General features: G+C 38.3%; 1 protein-coding gene across 3 annotated transcripts; it reads left to right on the plus strand.

Annotated features, from left to right (window-relative positions):
• The first annotated feature begins 29 nt into the window (after positions 1 to 29).
• On the plus strand, positions 30 to 22,846 carry zdhhc16b (zDHHC palmitoyltransferase 16b). Of its 3 annotated transcripts, none has more exons than XM_079801673.1 (10): positions 30 to 217; positions 3,193 to 3,437; positions 12,425 to 12,619; positions 16,112 to 16,200; positions 17,225 to 17,253; positions 17,366 to 17,499; positions 20,515 to 20,600; positions 20,673 to 20,796; positions 22,069 to 22,139; positions 22,227 to 22,846. In XM_079801673.1, exons 1-10 carry the CDS (start codon positions 175 to 177, stop codon positions 22,327 to 22,329), a joined length of 1,119 nt encoding a protein of 372 aa, XP_079657799.1. In that variant the 5' UTR covers positions 30 to 174; the 3' UTR covers positions 22,330 to 22,846. The 3 variants fall into 3 exon arrangements, with proteins under 3 accessions (XP_079657799.1, XP_079657800.1, XP_079657798.1); XM_079801672.1 differs by lacking the exon at positions 30 to 217 and adding an exon at positions 264 to 585; XM_079801674.1 differs by lacking the exon at positions 12,425 to 12,619 and having other exon boundaries at positions 80 to 217.
• The last annotated feature ends 766 nt before the right edge of the window (positions 22,847 to 23,612 follow it).

Below are 23,612 nucleotides of genomic sequence, written 5' to 3' on the forward strand. Positions count from 1 at the left end.
TCGTCCGGAACGCTGCTGTCACGACCTTTATTTTGAAAACGACTGTAAACACCGGAAGTCCCATTGGTACTAACCCTATGGTACTCGCTCAATGCTACTTGAGAGGAGAAGTGCATTATATCGAACATGTTGTGATCATTCTTAAAGTGTTGCGATCATGACCTGAATCATTTTATGAGCGATTCGCTCGAAAAACTTTACGGGACCAGATTTGGTGGTAGGTATCTTTTTAAATGTCTTTTGTTTACCTGGCGGTATGTTCTGAGCATCGTCACGTGATGTGAATATACAGCAGCCGTCCGTCCACTGCAGCGACAGCGCAATGGTTTGACCTGGCTTGTCTTTGTTCTGCTGTTGTAATGGAAAGTTTAGTTTATCCTTTGATCAGAAGTGAAATGTACACCTGGGTGTCAGTGTCACAGTGTGTCAATCATAACCATGGCAGTGGAACCAGGTCAAGTGCAGGTCTCCATGCAGACAGATGGCAAACCTGCACAGTACTGAGCTTTGCCTGTGTCTCATCAGTGTCTGCTTAGTATATAGTTCTTTAAACCCTGAATTTCCTGAAATAATCCATGGGTAACGGTAAGTAAACATGTAAACAGGATATGTGGGAGTGTTCTGCTGTAAAGCTTGGCAAAGGTTAAGCCTATCCAGTTACAGTGCAAAGCTCCTTACTTTTGAAGGAAAACGGGCTTCCCATGCAAACACATTCACTTGCATGTCTTTTTAAAGCTTACTTGCATGTTGCAAACCCTTAAAAAAGGAGATCTGATGCATTTTGTTAGTGACTTACAGCCTCGTCATTGCATCTTTTTTAAGATGAAAGTGAATACATTACAGAATACATTAAATCATATGTGTTTGGAGGATGTCAGTGAGTAAATGATGAATATCTAATGCTTAAATTACATTTTTTTGTAAGCAAACATAAATTGTGCCTATTTATGTATTTCTCTACAGAACAAATTTGGGTTACACTTAACTATAATTATAACTAATATCTCTTAATCACAGTACCTGTTAGTGGGTGGGATATATTAGGCAGCAAGTGAACATTTTGTCCTCAAAGTTGATGTGTTAGACGCAGGAAAAATGGGCAAGCGTAAGGGTTTGAGCGAGTTTGACAAGGGCCAAATTGTGATGGCTAGACGACTGGGTCAGAGCATCTCCAAAACTGCAGCTCTTGTGGGCTGTTCCCGGTCTGCAGTGGTCAGTCTCTATCAAAAGTGACCCGAGGAAGGACCAGTGGAGAACCGGCGACAGGGTCATGGGCGGCCGAGGCTCATTGATGCACGTGTGGTCCGATCAAACAGACGAGCTACCGGAGCTCAAACTGCTCAAGAAGTTAATGCTGGTTCTGATAGAAAGGTGTCAGAATACACAGAGCATCTCAGTTTGTTGTGTATGGGGCGGCACAGCCGCTGACCGGTCAGGAATGGTTTGAGGAGCACAACAACGAGTTTTCGGTGTTGACTTGGCCTCCAAATTCCCCAGATCTCAATCCAATCGAGCATCTGTGGGATGTGCTGAACAAACAAGTCCGATCCATGGACCTACCTGGCAACTTACAGGACTTAAAGGATCTGCTGCTAACATCTTGTTGCCAGACACCACAGCACACCTTCAGGGGTCAAGAGGAGTCCATACCTCGACGGGTCAGGGCTGTTTTGGCAGCAAAAGGGGGACCAACACAATATTAGTAAGGTAGTCATAATGTTATGCCTGATCTGTGTATAATTATACTGTAACACGAACACATTTTTTAAAATCAAAACATTACAAATGATGTACTGACCTGAGTTTACATTGCGTGCATTGCGTTCCCTTAAGGATATTTGGTAACGAGCTACTGACACCATGTGACATCAACATGACATCATCATCACGTCACGCATGTCATCGTCTTCACCACGAGCTCACCTTCCACCTGCGACATTCGGAAAGATGGAGTGGTTCGGGATGGCCGGCTGAGAGGAACCCCATGGGACGCGGATAAAAATACTGCCTCAATCTTGTAACTAATACTCACTTTCATCAGCCACTGGCCGTATCAGATGGACACTTGCTGTCCTGTGAGGAAGTGCGTCCAGTGCTGGGTTACATTGGTCTTGTGACTTGAAACTTTTTTTAAGTTGGTTGTTGTTACAGTAGGTGAACCTCCGAGGACTTGATCAAATATTTAGAGTGTTGTTTTGTGCCTCGGACATTAGTTGATAATCCTGTGCAATAGTTATCCACCCCTTGACCAGGTATCTTGATCTCGCTAAATTTGATCTAATCAAACTAATGCTTTCCTATGTCTGTGTGTGTGTGTGTGTGTGTGTGTGTGTGTGTGTGTGTGTGTGTGTGTGTGTGTGTGTGTGTGTGTGTGTCATCAGTTCTGTTGGAAATGGTCTTGAGGACAGTTTCTCTCTTGGTACAGGCAAGCTCAGAACAATTTTTATTGAGTCCTATTTGAATGCATTCATTTACTTAGAAAATCAGAAATCATAAGAGTCAGGTAAGGATTTTATATACACTCTGTGTGCCTAAAAGATTTCGTTTTTTTTTTTTGGCTCAAAAATGTATTAACTTATTTACTTGCTAATATATTTTTCTGGAATATGTTCTACATGTGTGTGTTTTTATTTGATTTAGGAAAGAATGCGTTTATTTACTTAACTTGCGTATGTATTTTTTTATTTACTTATTTAAATTAAATGTATTTATGTGTTTATATATTTTATTTTATATTTTATATCTTGCAATATCTAATGTTTGTGTGTTTGTTTTTAACATTTTGAACTATATTTATATATTTTTCTTGAATATTTTTTTACTATTGTGTGTGTATTTATATGGTTTCAAAAAAATATTTCTTTACTTATTTTTCTGGAATTTCTTATTCTCACATTATTTAATAATAATAATAAACAAGACTGCCTAATTTTGCTATTATTACAATCTATTTGATAGATTTATAATAAATGAGTTAATCCTCATTTATTTCTTTATTTATAAAGTCTTTGATTCCTGTATTATTTACTGACTGGCTGAATGTGTGCTCAATGAAGACCTTAAGGGTCAGAAGAGCAGGTATTGCTGTTTTCCGGCGAGGTGTGGAGGTCAGGGTGTGTGTGTGTGTGTGTGTGTGTGTGATCCGCCGAAACACTGAGCTTCTGTGTGTGTGTGTGTGTGTGTGTGTTGCAGGGGGGATGCGCAGCTGGAGGTGGTACCTCTCCAAAGTCATGCGTCTCTTCCTGCGCTGGTTCCGGCTCTGCCCCCGACGAGGACGCAGGAAGCGGCCGAGCAGAATACGAGACCTGTGGAACTATGGGACGGTGCTACTGAAGTCCCAGTACTACAACGTCCTCACCAATTCAGACACGGTGCTCGACTGTGTGTTTGAGCCCATCTACTGGCTGGTGGACAACATGACCCGCTGGTTTGGAGTGGTAGGCAGAACCAAATCTATTTTCTGAAGTCATTTATTATGTTGCGTCCATCATAAAAGCTAGTGCATGTCCTAAATGACAACGATTTGGCTATTAAACCTTTGACTGATTCAGATCTGCGTTGGTGCTGATACAGAGAGAGCAGTTATAATGTATTGGTATGAAACGGCTTCAAAAACAACTGCACAGTATCATTATTTCTGTGTAATAATTATTCAAATGATCACAGAAGCACTGGTATAAAAGTTTATAGTTTGGATATAAACACTGATGTCAGGGGCGCCGCTAGCAAATTTTGGGCCCTATGAAAGAATATGATGTTGACCGCACCAACCTAGCTATCCAAAATCTTTGTCTGCAATTTAATAATACTGACCAATTAAGCTCCGCTCGCTCAACCCAGAATGCCCCAATTGGCTGATGAAACATTGATTAAAATGAAGATACAATATTTACAAAACGAAATTTACTTTAAAGAAAGGCTTTCTACAAAACAAAACTTAATGAAGTGGTCACAATCATGACTGACCCACTCCATGTCTCCTAGCATTGCGCATCTTATGATGTGTCCTTTCTCACTCATGCTGTTCACTTTTCATAATCAACATAGATTGACAACATAAATAGACATAAAAAAATAACATTATAAAATATTTAAACATAAATATAAAACCAAATACCTTTTCTTAATGGCTACAACAAGTATAGTAGCCTACAGTACAGAGAAATTTCATGTAGGTGTGGGATTTGAGCAAATGTCATTTTACCCGTGAGTGTGAGTGGTTCGTGAGTGAAGCGTTTTTGCTGGATTTTGCCAGAAATGTAGAAATAAGCCATTGTTTTGTTATATTTGTAACTCTTTGGTAGATTATACATTTATAATTTCTATTACATTACTACTAGTACTGTTACTACTAATAAAACCAATCTCCGGGGGCCCCAAAAGTGTGTGGGCCCTTAGAATCATCCTAACTTTCCACCCCTTAGTGGCGCCCCTGACTGATGTCTACATAGTGATCACAATAAAGTAAATTGCCTTTTTAAAGTAACTGTAACTGACACTTCGGGCCCTATCATACACCTGGCACAATGATGCCAATGAAGCCTGACGCAGTTCTCATTTTCACGTCCAGCCTCACTTTGTTTAAATATCAAATGCACTCGCATCCATCTGTTCACCCATGGGCGTCTGGTCTGAACACCTGGGGCCTGTACCATGATGGTAGTTTAACAAACTCAGGGTTACAGGATTAGTTTTGAGTTGACAAAACCAAACCAATCTATTCAGGCTTTGTTGGTCCCATGATGCTGATCATCAACTTTCTCTGTCAACTCAAGCTTTGATCCTGAGTTTAGGATTTTAGCTGTGACATCAGCAGTGAACAGCCAATCACAGGCTGTGGATCAGTGAAACTGAGATTCACTTCTCGCGGGAGAAGCAGTGTGATTCACTTCACTCATATACATGATTGAAAAATATTAAGAATTTAAACAAATTTACACAGAAGAAAAGAGCTGTCGAGGACAACTTTAAGAAAAATCTTATACGTCAATGCAAGTAAAAGTTATGAAGTTAGTTTAGTTGATATATAGAGAGAATTGAACATTTATGCTCACATGTAATTTTTTATAGATTTAGTTATTGAATTTAAAGCTTATTTGTATGACCTTTATATAGGCTATTTAGTTTAATATTAACAAAATGCCTATTAATGATTGATTTACTCAAATGATACATGTGTAATTGATTAAGGGTGTAATAATTACATAAATTATATTTAAATAATTAAAAATTATTATTATTTTAAATAAGCATTGTTAAAAGCCAGAGGCTTAAGTCTTTAATAGCCATTAGCTAGTGACCTTTAATTTGGAGTAGAAACAGAAGGAGTGTCTTTATTGCATCAGAGGTGTGTCACTTTGCTCACAGCTGATTGGTCCAATTTCAGTTTGAGATCTCTTATCCAGAACATAACCTGCCCTGGAGCAGGTTAGCTGTGGAGCTTAAGTTACTATGGAGATGAACACTGCTAAAAGCCAAACCACTTTAATGGTACCTAAAACCCAGGATTGGCACCAACTAAGCTTAAACATATCTGGCTAGCTAGCTAAACCGGCTTCATGGTACAGGCCCCAAGTGTGTTCAGGAGCATTGTTGGTGTGTTGCTATTGTGAGGAACTGAAAATGACTATGCCATTGACCAACACAAACCTGCTCTAAAGTCAATAGTGCAGTATTTTTTGTGTTATTTAAAGGGCGTGTTCACAACGCATGTACACTCTGATTATTACATGCACATTTTTAAATATTAAAAATAAAAGGATTCCTCTCTGGGGAAGCGTTCAGTCTTTCCGCTCACATGTAAATAGCAAATCCGTCATGGTGTGAGCACAACTGGCTTTTAAAGGGAATGGGAGATGAGGCTCTGATTGGTTTATTGCACGTTACGCCCAAAACACACCCATGACTCATTAAGAGAATAGGAATAACAAACGTTTGTAAGAAACCAAACAATTTGTGGACCCCCTTTATATTAGGTGGCCTTAACTACTCTGTACTAACATTTTAATTAATCATTTGAAACAATGCACTTATTGTGTACATACATGTTTTTACATTGTACTTACATAAAAAAAATACCTGTATGTAATTACATCTGTAATTAATTTCTGTAGTTACATTTATAATCACACTGTTGACACTTCCCTTACACCTAACCCTACCCTTAAACTTACCCATACCACCACACCTGTCCCTAACCCTACCCTTAAACTTACCCACACCACCACACCTGTCCCTAACCCTACCCTTAAACTTACCCACACCACCACACCTGTCCCTAACCCTACCCTTAAACTTACCCACACCACCGCACCTGTCCCTAACCCTACCCTTAAACTTACCCACACCACCACACCTGTCCCTAACCCTACCCTTAAACTTACCCACACCACCACACCTGTCCCTAATCCTACCCTTAAACTTACCCATACCACCGCACCTGTCCCTAACCCTACCCTTAAACTTACCCACACCACCGCACCTGTCCCTAACCCTACCCTTAAACTTACCCATACCACCACACCTGTCCCTAACCCTACCCTTAAACTTACCCATACCACCACACCTGTCCCTAACCCTACCCTTAAACTTACCCATACCACCACACCTGTCCCTAACCCTACCCTTAAACTTACCCACACCACCACACCTGTCCCTAACCCTACCCTTAAACTTACCCATACCACCACACCTGTCCCTAACCCTACCCTTAAACTTACCCACACCACCACACCTGTCCCTAACCCTACCCTTAAACTTACCCATACCACCACACCTGTCCCTAACCCTACCCTTAAACTTACCCATACCACCACACCTGTCCCTAACCCTACCCTTAAACTTACCCATACCACCACACCTGTCCCTAACCCTACCCTTAAACTTACCCATACCACCACACCTGTCCCTAACCCTACCCTTAAACTTACCCACACCACCACACCTGTCCCTAACCCTACCCTTAAACTTACCCATACCACCACACCTGTCCCTAACCCTACCCTTAAACTTACCCACACCACCACACCTGTCCCTAACCCTACCCTTAAACTTACCCATACCACCACACCTGTCCCTAACCCTACCCTTAAACTTACCCATACCACCACACCTGTCCCTAACCCTACCCTTAAACTTACCCATACCACCACACCTGTCCCTAACCCTACCCTTAAACTTACCCATACCACCACACCTGTCCCTAACCCTACCCTTAAACTTACCCACACCACCACACCTGTCCCTGACCCTACCCTTAAACTTACCCACACCACCACACCTGTCCCTGACCCTACCCTTAAACTTACCCACACCACCACACCTGTCCCTAACCCTACCCTTAAACTTACCCATCCCACCACACCTGTCCCTAACCCTACCCTTAAACTTACCCACACCACCACACCTGTCCCTAACCCTACCCTTAAACTTACCCATACCACCACACCTGTCCCTAACCCTACCCTTAAACTTACCCACACCACCACAGCTGTCCCTAACCCTACCCTTAAACTTACCCACACCACCACACCTGTCCCTGACCCTACCCTTAAACTTACCCACACCACCACACCTGTCCCTGACCCTACCCTTAAACTTACCCACACCACCACACCTGTCCCTAACCCTACCCTTAAACTTACCCATCCCACCACACCTGTCCCTAACCCTACCCTTAAACTTACCCACACCACCACACCTGTCCCTGACCCTACCCTTAAACTTACCCACACCACCACACCTGTCCCTGACCCTACCCTTAAACTTACCCATCCCACCACACCTGTCCCTGACCCTACCCTTAAACTTACCCACACCACCACACCTGTCCCTGACCCTACCCTTAAACTTACCCATCCCACCACACCTGTCCCTGACCCTACCCTTAAACTTACCCATCCCACCACACCTGTCCCTAACTTTACCCTTAAACTTACCCATCCCACCACACCTTTCCCTAACTTTACCCTTAAACTTACCCACACCACCACACCTGTCCCTAACCCTACCCTTAAACTTACCCATACCACCACACCTGTCCCTAACCCTACCCTTAAACTTACCCACACCACCACACCTGTCCCTGACCCTACCCTTAAACTTACCCATCCCACCACACCTGTCCCTGACCCTACCCTTAAACTTACCCATCCCACCACACCTGTCCCTAACTTTACCCTTAAACTTACCCATCCCACCACACCTTTCCCTAACTTTACCCTTAAACTTACCCACACCACCACACCTGTCCCTAACCCTACCCTTAAACTTACCCATCCCACCACACCTGTCCCTAACTCTACCCTTAAACGTACCCACACCACCACACCTGTCCCTAACTTTACCCTTAAACTTACCCACACCACCACACCTGTCCCTAACCCTACCCTTAAACTTACCCACACCACCACAGCTGTCCCTAACCCTACCCTTAAACTTACCCACACCACCACACCTGTCCCTGACCCTACCCTTAAACTTACCCACACCACCACACCTGTCCCTGACCCTACCCTTAAACTTACCCATCCCACCACACCTGTCCCTAACTCTACCCTTAAACGTACCCACACCACCACACCTGTCCCTAACTTTACCCTTAAACTTACCCACACCACCACACCTGTCCCTAACCCTACCCTTAAACTTACCCACACCACCACAGCTGTCCCTAACCCTACCCTTAAACTTACCCACACCACCACACCTGTCCCTGACCCTACCCTTAAACTTACCCACACCACCACACCTGTCCCTGACCCTACCCTTAAACTTACCCACACCACCACACCTGTCCCTAACCCTACCCTTAAACTTACCCACACCACCACACCTGTCCCTAACCCTACCCTTAAACTTACCCACACCACCACAGCTATCCCTAACCCTACCCTTAAACTTACCCACACCACCACACCTGTCCCTGACCCTACCCTTAAACTTACCCACACCACCACACCTGTCCCTAACCCTACCCTTAAACTTACCCACACCACCACACCTGTCCCTAACCCTACCCGTATCCCACCTCAATATCAGCAACTGTGTTTTGCAATACAATTTGAACACAGTAAATGGACACAGTAAGTACATTGTACTTATTTTTTTATGTAAGTACATAGTAGTTAAGGCCATCTAATATAAAGTGGGGCCTAGGGCTGGGCGATATATCGCATGACATTGTTAGGCGCATCTCGTCAGTAAAGCCTGTTCCTTGATTAGTAGTAAATCGCCATCACCTGCTTTCAAATAGAGCGGCATTTACTACACAGAGCCGTAGTTCACTGACAAGCTGAGACATATCGCATTAATTATCGCAGGCGATACGTCCGTGATAATTAATGCGATATGGCTCAGCTTGTCAGTGAACTACGGCTCTGTGTAGTAAATGCTGCTCTATTTGAAAGCAGGTGATGGCGATTTACTACTAATCAAGGAACAGGCTTTACTGACGAGATGCGCCTAACAATGTCATGCGATATATCGCCCAGCCCTAGTGGGGCCCCATTTGTAAATCCGTCAATATTTCAGCGAGATAAGAGTATTTGTGTTCGTACTCCACTTACATCAGGAACCACAGAGCCCGCCAGAAAGCTTGCCTGTGACAAGATGGCCGCCGGTGATGACGTTAGAGACATCTAGCATCTAGCCTTTATTATGTATATCTATGTGTTAAACTAGCAAAAGCAGATTAGGACATGCCCTAAGTCCACCTGCGCCGTGAGCTTCAGATCATGTGCTCAGATCATTAAAATAGGATAAGATTGTATTAATTACATTGTTACACCAGTAGGTGGTGACAAGTGTCTTAGGGCGTTTTCACACCTGAAAGTCCGCACCAAGGTCCGAACCGAAGTTCATGTTTTGATACATTTTATACATTAGGTTAGTTTTGGTTTGGTTTCACATTGCAATTATGCGAGAGCACTAAAGAACTTTACATGACACACTTGCGCCCTGTCCGCATCATCTATGTGGGCGGCATCTGGACATTTATTGGTTTGTAATCTTCGACAAGAATGAATGAACGGACGCATATCGTTGCCACTAGTGAACAGTGCGCATTGCTTGACTATTTCGTTTTGAATTGTTTTGTTTAAAAGTGGACCTTTCAAGCTTTCTATACACATATTTCTCATGTCTGCGAGGCGAGTAGCTGCTGAGTTTCAGTTTATCTGAGACGCGTTCCAGTTCATGTGTAAAGCTTGTGATCTCTCCCACGCCTCTATGTCACGATTATTGTCTGCTATAGGCTATTTGTGTCTTATTTATTAAATCCAGGCAATTATCTGATTAAACATAGATTAAAATTTAGATACAATTTATACAAAACGAAATTCACTTTAAAGAAAGGCTTTCTACAAAACAAAACAACTTAATGAAGTGGTCAAAATCATTTCTGACCTTCTGTCTTCTGATATATTGCGCATTTTTTCACTTTTCATAATCAATATAGCTGAGATGAAATTTAAAAATAACATTATAATATTTAAACATAAACAGGAACTTCCTGTAAATGGTCTGAAAGTCCGAACCATACAGAAAATGCTTTTCACACTAGAAACGAACCGAACCTTTGTTCAGTTTGATCCGGACCGTGGTATGGACACTAGGGCTGGGTAAAAAAATTCTCGATTTTAATCGATTCTCACTTTTACAAAACAATATTGATTCTTAAATCCCAAGAATCAATTAGTCATCCTGTTTTTAGTTAATGAATGAAATAAACATTGTAGCGTGCCTCCCATCCAATAAATCGCTATAATCTTTGTGCTTTATTACTATTGATATAAAACAAAGTCTCAGATTTCAAATTACGTCTATTTTTTTACGAAATTCAAAAGCATAATACCGTTTTTGCGCTGTGGTGCGAGATCGCTCTGCCGCCTTCCGCCTTAAAACCAGTTACAGCGCTGAATAAGCATCTGAAAGTGTGTTAAAAGATACAGGATAACTTACTGAAATCCGTATCATGTCACATGGAATAGCTAGTGTTTCAACCGCAGAAAGACGTAAGTAAAATGGCTTGTAAACAGTGTCGTAACGTCACATTTACCTCAGAAAAACCATATCCAGTGTCCATAAACTGGTTAGTCAGCTAGAAAAATTTACTCTAGAGAGGAGCATTTTGATAATTATCTGCACCACATTACATAGGCTATTCATTGTCATTTTTAATGTTCTTAAATTTTTAATGCATGTAAGTAGCCTATGAATAAATCTGGCAAGTTTTTATGGCAGCCAAATGTTTATATTTCAAAAAACTAATTGGAGTAGAAATATGATTATGTAATTGTAAAGTTAATATTATAACTTTATTATTATTTTATAAAAAAAATATAATTTAATGTAATTTAAGTGTTTGTATACAAATCAATTCATTTTTTTTACCTTCAATATTAGTAGGCTAATGTAGTACAACTGACTCCCATTTACAACATAGTTCAGAGATTTGTTTTCCTTGAGAAAATTGGCTATGTATTGTACCTGATATATATCTAAAGTAATCAATGTTGAATTGAATCGATTCGAAAGCTTGTGAATCGAAAGCAAATTGAATTGTGAAATTTGTGTCAAAACCCAGCCCTAACGGACACCTCTAATTTTTGATTCGGACCAAACTGAAAAGTCCAAAAATCCGGACCAAACAAGGTAGGTGTGAAAGGACCCTTAAATGTTTAGTTCACCAAAAATTAAAATTCTGTCATTAATTGCTCAACCTCATGACATTCATTCATCTTCAGAACACAAATGAAGATATTTTAATTTAGTCATGGTGCTCTTGTCAACACGCGTTGGACTGATATTTTGTAAATTAAGTAGTAAATTGTTTAGTTTTTTTTGCGCAATAAAGCACTCGCATCACTTCAGAAAATTTAGGTTGAACCACTGGAGTCACATGATTACTTTAATGATGTCTTCATATTTTTCTGGGGCTTGAAATTGGTAGTTGCGTAGCTGTCAATGGAGGGACATAAAGCGCTCAGATTTCATTAAAAAGATCTTCATTTGTTGTTCGAAGATGAACATAGGTCTTGCAGGTTTGAAATGACATGAGGGAGAGGAATTAATGACAACTTTCAGTTTTTGGTGAACTATCCCTTTAAAAAAAGTCCCTGTAATTATCACTGGCTGTGTCCGAAAGCTTAAAAACGCTGCCTTCGGACGACGAGTTCACGAGATTAGTTCAAAACCACTGATTCATTCAGTAATGAAACAAGGGAAGTCTTTATAAGTGAGTCGTTGAATCATTCATTCAAAACTGAAAAAATAAATAAAATACAATTACATGTTTAGAATTGTGACTCTGTTTTTCCAGAGTTGTGCAGCTCATGTGTGAACTGGTTAGTTAATGCGTGTTTAAACTTTAACAGCTCACAGGATTGACCATTTCTAATCCCTCGTCTCTGTTTCCTCTGTAAAGGTGTTTGTGTCTCTGGTGATCACCTTGACCAGCTCCGTCGTGATTATCGTCTATCTGAGCGTGCTGCCCATCATCTTCAGCACGTACCCCGTTCACTGGATCCTCTGGCACCTCTGTTACGGCCACTGGAACCTCCTCATGGTGGTCTTCCATTACTATAAAGCCACGATCACCTGTCCGGGTTTCCCACCGCAGGTGCCTGAATTTTTTCACATTCTTCTTTCACATTTTAAGGAAGCAATAGATTACAACAATCGGGCTCTGGAAGTAAAATTTTACTTCGATAACTTCTAAACCATTAACGACTATGAGGTACGAGGTTGTTGATCAATGGTTTTAGCTTTCAGTCTGCATTATTTCAACTTGTGTGCCTCATTATGCTGTTTTAAAGGCTCCTGATGTTGTTTCGGCGTCTCTTACAACAGGTTTACATGCATTAAAGGTCAAAAAACACGTTGATTTTCTCCTAATATACTTGCACATCACCTCATTTGCTGAGTGTTTTCATGCTCAAACAGCAACATCACACACTAAAGAGAGATGAACATGGAAAAAAAGCATAATGGGTCATCTTTAATATCTTACATAATCTTGCTTCTGATGTAAATCATGTATTTGCCTATGTAACGTTTTATTTACCCTAATTTTTTTCCCCCATCAAATGTCTAAACATCTTTAATACAAGATACATTATGTATGATATTAAAGTGGCCCTATTATACTATTTTAAAGGTTTCTGATTATGTTTTGGAGTTTTATACGTTTATTTTCTCATAATATACATTGCACATCACCTCATTTTTCAATGATTCTCAAGCGACTCAATGGATGAATCAGTCTCTCTAAATCCCTCCTTTCCGTGAGCCTGCTCTGCTCTGATTGGTCAGATGACCCAGTCTGTTGTGATTGGTCGACCTCTAACAGCACGTTTCAGAAGCTAAACGGCTATTACCATAACTCGGTCCTCAGTGATTGTAAAGACGGTAACGATGATGTAGATTTTACCACATCAATCCGAGCGCATATCCGATGATGAAACATTGGAAGAACTAGTTATTCAACCCGAACCTCCATCACAAGAGCGACTTGAGCAGGAGTTTCTCAGTGATGCGCTACTCAGTTTGAGGTTCATTATGAGATGTTGAGCTGTAATTCCTCACCATCAGCTTTAAAAAGAGTGTGTCCATCAACAAACCCATGTGTGTGTTTCTCACTCATGCGGGAACTATCAATAACAGCGATGCGTTAGCCAAGCACTAACGTGAATGATTGATTTAACATTAAAGTTTGTGAAACAGATCTTTCTCAATCCTTCATCTTTACTCAAAGTAGTAAGAACGACAGATGATCTGCATGAACAGACTCAGTTTTAGGCAACAGTGGCCCACAGCTGATGAGCAGAAGGATTTCAGTAACGTGGGTTAGCTGGAAACTTGCACAATATAAAACACAAAACTATGTATTTTGAACACCCGGTAGAAAATATATACATCAATAATTATTCATACTTACAGGTTGTGTTTCTGAGGAGCTGGTCCAAATAAACTGAGCACTGGCCCATCTTTCAAGAGCAAGAGTTTTGCGAATCCCGCGTTGAACTTGTGAGATTTGAGAAGCAGTAAAATGACGAGTTTGAGGGCTGACGACGTTCAACATAGGCAGCCATTATGCAAATGTATTTTCTAGTGACGTAGAACCGCAACGCAGTGGGATTCGAAACATAAACGACTCGTATAGGCGGTTCAGCGTCGATTCTTTCTTTTGGGGATAACTTTATTTATCGTGCAGTTTCGGCTTCACAACTTTGCAGAATGCTTCCACATTTACATTCACAGACAGCTCTATCACACACTGCATGAAAGGGAATATTAGAAAAACCATAAAAGGGGCACTTTGAAACAATCATGTTTAACAGCGTAATTCCTGGTGAAAAACTACATTACCCATGATCCTGCAAGAAACTCCACCAGTCATAGAGAATAAAAACAAGCAAATTACGGCAAAATAACTCTTGCGCCAGTCCAGTCCAGTCCAGTGAAGCACTGCGAATGGTGTAACTGACTCCCTACGCTCCCAATCTACAGTACATAAATATTTGTAAATATGAAGAGTTCAGATGCAAAAGCCTCTAAGTGCCATCTGAAATTTTCTTCTAGAATGATCATTTTTATAAAGCTTGTATATTTAAGTTAAATAATTTCACTTAAATGGCAATGCAAATGACCTATTAATTGTCATTTAAGTGAAATTACTTAAATTAAATATACAAGCTTTATAAAAATGATCATTCTAGAAGAAAATTTCAGATGGCACTTAGAGGCTTTTGCATCTGAACTCTTCATATGCATATTTTGCAAAAAACAACATAAAATATGTTGTGTTTTTATACACAATCAGCATCTTTAAATCAGTAGTTTTATATTTACCACTGGTTTTTTATTTGATTGTTATTCGCAATGCTTCATGGGATTGTAGTTCTTTCCCTCATTAAAGCAGTTACAGTCTTTTTGTCCGATTTTACACTTTTCTTTGCTTCAACTCAAAGTTTGTAATGTTGTGATTCTCCTCGTAGTTGGTTCCTTTGGTTCATGGCTTATAACGCTTTAACAAAGACTTTTTAAAATCCCTATGGGAAAAATACTTCCGGTATCAAGGCCGCTGACAGGGCAACTTTGGCTCAACCAATGATGTGAGTTTTAATTTCCAGTTACAGAGTGTTTGAAAAAATTCATTATTTTTTCTGTTCCGTTTAGTGTTGCTAGTTGCACAGAAATTAAGCACTTAAAGGGTTAGTTCACCCAAAAATGAAAATTCTGTCATTAATGACTTCCCCTCATGTCGTTCGACACACCCGTCAGACCTCCGTTCATCTTCAGACACAAATGAAGATATTTTAGTTGAAATCCGATGGCTCAGAAAGGCCTCCATTGGCTCAATGCACTTTACACTCTCAAGACCCTTAAAAGGTACTAAAGACGTCGTTACAAAGTCCATCTCACTACAGTGGCTCTAAAATAACTTTATGAAGCGACGGGAATAGTTTTTGTGCGCAAAAAAACCCCTAAATAACGACTTATATAGTGATGACGATTTCAAAACACGGCATCATGAAGCTTCGAAGCGTTATGAATCAGTGAGTCGAATCATGATTCGGATCGCGTGTCAAACTGCTGAAAACACGTGACTTTGGCGATCCAAACCGCTGATTCGACTCACTGATTCATAACGCTTCGAAGCTTCATGATGCCGTGTTTTGAAATCGGTCATCACTATAGAAGTCGCTATTTAGGGGTTGTTTTGCGCACAAAAACTATTCTCGCTGATTTATAAAGTTATTGTAGAACCACTGTAGTGAGATGGACTTTGTAACGACGTCTTTAGTACCTTTTAAGGGTCTTGAGAGTGTAAAGTGCATTGTGCCAATGGAGGCCTTTCAGAGCCATCAGATTTCAACTAAAATATCTTCATTTGTGTTTGAAGATGAACAGAGGTCTGACGGGTGTCGAACGACATGAGGGTAAGGAATTAATGACCCATTTTTGGGTGAACTAACCCTTTAAGCTTCAACATTTTCTTCGCAAAAGCCAGCTCTAGATGTCTTGCCTATTCATTCATTGTTTACTTGTTATTTTCAATATTTAACATATCAGTAAGTGTTTGTTGTATGCTTGTGTCTTTTTGTTTTAGGAAAAGAGTGATATACCAACTGTTACTATCTGTAAAAAATGCATAGTTCCCAAACCAGCTAGAACTCATCACTGCAGCATCTGCAACAGGTAAGACAAGTGAGCAAACTGAAGGCAATATAAGTGAGTCTGATGTGTGTCAGATTGTATGTTGTTAAGTGCGCCTGCCAGAAGCAAAGGTCCACTCTATTTTACAGTGTCCTTGTTACATGCACTTACTGTAGTAATGCCAGTAAACGATGCATAATCACATGCAAATAACCGTTAACCAAACCATATTCCTAACCCCAAGTATATGTTTAATTAATATTACTCCATACCTAAATGTATAATTGCACTATAATAAGGACACCTTCAAATAAAGTGCAACCGCAAAGAATGCATATTAATTTGTCGTCACTGCGAAGGGAAATCAAGCGAGACTTACCATGTTAGATTAATGTAAACATTTTCTTTGTAACATGTACTGCCGTTTGCACTCAAGTCACATTGGGAAAAAAAGATATTAATTTAACTTCTATTTAAAATTAATTATTTTGTAATGCGTGTGTAATGTATATGTCTTAATTTTTGGACGGCAAGATTTTCTAATGTTTTTAAAAGAAGGCCTCATTTATTTGATCCAAAATACAGCAAAACTGTAATATTGTGAAAGAATAATTTTTACAATTTAAATGAACTGTTTTCTATGTGAATATATTGTCAAATGTAATTTATTCCTGTGATCAAAGCTGAATTTTCAGCATCATTACTCCAGTCTTCAGTGTCACATGATCCTTCACAAATCATTCTAATATGAGGATTTGCTGCTCAACAAACATTTATGATTATTATCAATGTTGAAAAAATTTTCCAGGATTATGTGATGAGTATAAAGTTCAAAAGAACAGCATTTATATGAAATATAAAGCTTTGGAAACATTATAAATGTATATACTTTTGATCAATTTAATGCATCCTTGCTGAATAAATGTATTCATTTCTTGGAAGAAAAAAAAATACAAACTAGCCCCAAACTTTTTTTGAACTTTGAATCGATTTATCAAAGTAATGAATTGCTGCAGTCCAAGTTTTAAATAAAATAATGCACTATATTTTGTTTTCTCCATCACAGATGTATTTTGAAAATGGACCACCACTGTCGTATCCTTGTGAAGCAGCCAGTAAATAAAAATGTGAAGAAAAGTGAATGTTCTTTCATTATTACCTGACGATATCCTGCTGTGGTTTCCGTCTTAACTGCCCACTCCTCCAGCCTGGTTGAATAACTGCGTGGGTCATTTCAACCACCGTTACTTCTTCAGTTTCTGTCTGTACATGACCATGGGCTGCATCTACTGCAGCGTCAGTGCCAAAGACATGTTCCTGGAGGCTTATGATGCCATCGAGGTGAGTCCGTCTCCACCATTCCTCACTTCCTGTTGGGGTTAGAGAGTTTACTCTGTGGATATGGGTTTTGAAAGAGGTCTCTTCTGCTTACCATTTGATCAAAAATACAGTAAAAACTCTAATATTGTGAAATATTATCATTTAAAATATCTGTTTTCTATGTGAATATATAGTCAAATGTAATTTATTATTTTCAGCATCATTACTCCAGTCTTCAGTGTCACATGACCCTTCAGAAATCATTCTAATATGATGATTTCTGATTATTATCAATGTTGACAACAGTTGTGCTGCTTCATATTTTTGTGGAAACTGTCATGCATTTCTAGGATTATTTGATGAAAAGTGTTCTTTTCATCAAATAATCCTAAAAATGTATCACAGTTTAATTGAAATTAACATTTAAATATGTCTTTACTGTCACTTTTGATCAATTTAATGCGTTCTTGAAGAATGAAAGAATTAATTTATCTCGTAAATCAAACTTTAAATGATCATAATGGGAGATTGTGTTATGGTGAGCTTGCGTTTGTATTGTTTTTATAGTCAGGCAGGTATATGGACAGTCACATATAGGGGGCGGGGCTAATCTATATCCCATTCCCACACCTGGTAGAAACGGCATAGCGGCTGCAGGTGCACACTGGGTAAAACTCCTAGAGGGCAAAGGCAGACATTTTAAAACAAGTTCAGCCTGTTGCTGATTTCCACGGAAAATATTTTCAGCTCATCCCTCTGTTCACATAAAAGTCATGTTTACATTAATAGCCTCATTAACATTGCAGACGTTTCAGAGTATAGTCTCAATACTTCAACGATATTTGTGCTAGCATGTACTGTCATAAAATTACATACTAAATGTTTTAGTAGTTTCACCTCACAGGTTAATATTAATCATTAGTAAGCACAGCCCTGAAACCTGTTAAAGGGATAGTTCACCCAAAAATGAAAATTAGAAAGTCATCCTAGTGTATATGACATTCTTCTTTCAGATGAATACAATCAGAGTTATATTAAAAATGTGCTGGCTAATCCAAGCTTTATAATGGCAGTGACTGTTTTTGAAGTCCATACAAGTGCATCTATCCATCATATAACTGCTCCACACGGCTCCGGGGGTTAATAAAGGCCTTCTGAAGCGAAGTGGCGTGTTTGTGTAAGAAAAATATACATATTTGTAACTTTATAAACAATAATCACTAGCTTCGGCTGTAAGCGAGGCAAGTTCCGGCGGAAGAGTGACCTTGAGGTAAGCTAGTGATTATAGTCTATAAAGATTATAGTCTATCAAAAACGCATCAGAAGGCCTTTATTAACACCCGGAGCTGTGTGGAGCACTTTTATTATGGATGGATGTTTGTTTTTTTTTGCTTTAAAATCTACCATTCACTTCCATTGTAAAGCTTGGAAGAGCCAGGATATTTTTTAATATAACTCAGATTGTGTTTGATTGAAAGAAGAAAGTCATACAGGACCTAGGATGACTTGAGGGTAAATTATCATATTATTCTCATTAACTATTTTTCGCAAAAACCACCTCAAGTAAGTGTAAAAGAGTAAAAGTCATTAATTTCATGGCTAGTAACGCTCTGTTTAGTTCCTGTCTCTATGAAGCCCCTCCTTCTGAAAAGCACACTGTGCTCTGATTGGTCGGCTAGAGCAGTGTGTTGTGATTGGTCAAGCACTTCCAGCATGTTTGGGAAATGCCCAAACACTAACTCAACCAGCCTCCGCCCCTTTATTCTGCATGAATTATTATAATCAGGAATATTGTGACGTGTTCATTCCCGGAAGAAAACTCAAGACTACAATGGAGGCGTTTCAGGAGTTCAGAAACACTGATATAGAGGAGAACTCCCGCTGGAGGGACAGCAACATCACACTAAAGAGAGATGAACATAGACAAAAGCATAATATAGGAACTCTTTAAGACGAGTTCGTCTCAGTGAACCTGCAGCCACAGACAGTAAATCAAAAACCGTCAGGTCACATGATCTCTGACAGACGTAGACCTTAAGGTGTGTAACCTTGTTGAAAATTAGAGAGATGTGATTTGTAGAATTATTGGTTTTAGTCCTCAGAAATGTTGTTTAACTACTGTTCAAAACTGTGGGGTCAGCAAGAATTGTTTAAAAAAATATTTTTTTGTTGAGCAAGGATGCGTTAAATTGATCAAAAGTGACAGTAAAGATATTTATAATGTTACAAAAGATTCTGTTTCAAATAAATGCTGCTCTTTTGAACTTTCAAATTAAGAAACATGAACAAATTGATCACAGATACATTTAAATATTACAATGATTTGTGAAGGATCATGTGACACTGAAGACTGCACTGCAAAAAAATGCTTTTCTTACTTAGTATTTTTTGTCTTGTTTTCAGTCCAAATATCTAAAAAAAATCTTACATTTAGAAGCATTTACTAGACAAGCAAAAGTTTTTGTCTTGTTTTGGGGGAAAATAACTCAAAATTAAGGGAGTTTTTGCTTAAAATAAGCAAAATAATCTGCCAATGGGATAAGCAAAATAATCTTAATTCAAACAGAAAACAAGATAATTTTGCTTAACCCATTGCCAGATTATTTTAAGCAAAAACTCCCGTAATTTTGAGTTATTTTCCCCCAAAACTAGACAACTTTTGCTTGTCTAGTAAATACTTCTAAATGTAAGATTTTTTAGATATTTGGACTGAAAACAAGAGAAAAATACTAAGTAAGAAAAGCATTTTTTGCAGTGTGGAGTAATGATGCTGAAAATGCAGCTTTGATCACAGGAATAAATTACATTTTACAATATATTCACATAGAAAACAGCTATTTTAAATTGTAATAATATTTCACAATTTAGCTGTTTTTACTGTATTTTTGATCAAATAAATGCAGCTTTGGTGAGCAAAAGAGACTTCTTTTAAAAATCTTACCGCCCCTAAAGTTTTGCTGGGTGTCTGTGTGTGTGTGTTAGCTTTAGTTCTGATCATCTTCTAAAGTGATTGATCTAACATGTTTTGTGTGTCAGAGCTCGTATGAGACGCCTCCCCCCGCCTTCACCCATCAGGAGAGGATGCTTCACAAGAGCCTGGTTTACCTGTGGGTGTTGACCAGGTAAGAGCGGGAGGATTTCTCACCTGTGTGTGTGCCAGAAGGCGCTTCTGACGTGTGTTTGCTTGTGTTCAGCTCTGTGTCTGTAGCTCTGGGAAGCCTCACGCTGTGGCACGCTGTGCTGATCACCAGAGGAGAGACCAGCGTGGAGAGACACATCAACCGCAGGGAGAGAAAACGCCTCAGGCTGAGGGGCAAAGTGAGACACCAGCAGAACACAAACACACATTTACTGGAGCTAAGCCACACGGATACACTTCAAGCTGAAGCGCGTCATTCCTGCTAATAACAGCGGCCAAATCCAGGAATCATCATAATAATGATAACAGTAATATTGGTAGAATGCTAATAATGAATCATATTAGTAGTAGTAGGAATTTTTTTTGCTTTTCAGGGATATATTAGTTATATTTTGCAGCACAAAATGCAATTGCAAAAATAGCTTTTTCAAAATGTATTATTTTCATTTTTTATAATATTTTTTTTCTTTTAGGGGGTGGGGGTGTTTAGGTTTTTTTCTTTCGCTTTTCAAATATGAAGTTATATAAAACTAGCAGCACAAAATGCAAAATAGCTTTTCAAAATGTATTATTATTATAATTTTTTATAATTCGTTTTTTATCATTTTTTGTTCTTGGGGAGGTATTTTAGTTTTTCAGATATGAAGTTATATAAAACTAGCAGCACAAAATGCAATTCCAAAAATAACTGTAACTAGTATTATTATTACTATTATAATATATATATATATATTATATATATTATTATTACTATACTATTACAAAAATGTATAATAATGCTATTATTAAATATTAATCTAATAATAACAAAATTATTAACAACAACATTGTTACTAATAATAATATTGTAATATTATTAATAATAATATTATTATTAAATCTATTTGGAAATATTAATAATAGGGCTGTCAAAAGATTAATCGCGATTAATCGCATCCAAAATAAAAGTTTGTTTACATAATATATGTGTGTGTGTACTCTGTTTATTATTATTTATATATAAATACACACACATTCATGTATATATTTAAGAAATATTTGCATGTATATACATTTATATAATATATAAATATAAATGTTTTATATATAAAAATATTTTTTTCTTAAATATATACATGCTTGTGTCGTGTGTGTATTTATATATAAATAATAATTAACAGAGTACACACACATATATTATGTAAACACAAACTTTTATTTTGGATGCGATTAATCGCGATTAATCTTTTGACAGCCCTAATTAATAATAATGTATTTTATTATTAATATAATTGTTATAATTATTATTATTAATAAACTTTATTTTTTCGTTTAGAGATTGTGATATAAAACCAACACTATAAAATGCAAAAATCTATAATAATAATGAATATATTGGGTTTTCAGAGATGAAGTTCTATAAAAATGTAGTATTCTCATTTTTGAAGATGAACTCGACTGTCTGTTCACAGATTTTCCGTAATCCATACCACCATGGAAAGATGAACAATTGGAGAAGGTTTTTTGGTGTTGAGAAGCGGAGGTGAGATGTTTACCATATTTTTATGATTTAGGCAAAACTTAACTGTACAACTATTTCACAGGGAATATTTGATCACCTGTGTTGCAGTGACTGGCTAACCCGAGTTCTGCTGCCCTCCTGTCATCTTCCTCACGGGGACGGCCTGACGTGGGACGGTCCTCAATACAGGAACAACACTGAGGCGATATGACAGGTCACATGACCAGATCCGCTCGTATCACAGACTCTATGACTGAAGGGGCTCTGCATCACCCTGGCCCTTTACAGATGACTGATTGGTCTTGTACGTTTTTTTTTTATGTGTGTTTATGAAACAGTGTGAGATCCTTGTGCCGAGTTCAAAGTAGTACTTGGTGCCAAAGACTTCATGTGAATGGATTTTGGTGACATCTGTGAAATATTTACATTTTTTAACTTAAAGATTCACTTCCCATGGTGATCATGTCAACACATGGGAATCTTTGATTCTTTATGAAACGTTCTCACCGTGTAATTGAACGTCTAAACATTTCCAAAGTGGTCCATGCGTTTGGTTAAACTGAAGTTATGAACACACTGACATGTTTTACATATGAAATTCGTCTGTAGTTTTACTGCAGATGTACAGACATGAGACGACTGAGGGAAAAAATGGAACATAAATATGTATTATTCTTTTCTAATGACATTTTTCTCATTATAAATTATGTTGTTGGCATTACAATGAACATGAATTTCAGAGTGTCTTGGTATTTGATCATTTCTGTTTGTTTTAATGCATCTCGTAATAACAGTCAAAATGGTTGCTTAGAATTATTACAGACTCTTATGTTTATAAAAGTATATTTTTTATTTCATAAATTTGTTTGAAAATCTTCTAAATCCTACAACTAAAGGGTTTTGGTACTTTACAATAAGGTCTCGTTTGTGAATTGAACAGTGAATTAATGTTAACAGATACAACTTTTATCTCAATAATATATTAGTAAACGCTAAATTTACATTAAGTAAGATTAATGGCAGTCTGTAGAAGTATTGTTCATTGTTAGTTAATGTTAACTTGTTTTAGCCCTCTAGCGGAAGAACATTGTTTTGGTTGTGCTTCGGCTCTGCGGAAGAATATGGTTATCCTACTGTTCATAAAACATTCACTAGGCTTACGAGATATATATATATATATATATATATATATATATATATATATATATATATATATATATATATATATATATATATATTGTATCTATACCCGTTATCTATGGATATATATCTTGTATCTATACCCGATATTAGACACGATACTTCCTTAAATAAATTCCGATCGCCCTCAGGTGGTTGGTCTTAAAACCCGCCCTCTAAACAATCAAATTACACTAAAACAAAATTTCTACTTATGGTTTCTGTTATTTTAGGTAGTTTTTATCACACTGATGTAAGTTAAAGTGATCGTTCTTTAAATAAGTTTGGTAACGGGTGTAGCGTCATGATTGACAG

Source organism: Gobio gobio (assembly GCF_949357685.1).
Source record: "Gobio gobio genome assembly, chromosome: 20".
Lineage (NCBI taxonomy): Eukaryota > Metazoa > Chordata > Actinopteri > Cypriniformes > Gobionidae > Gobio > Gobio gobio.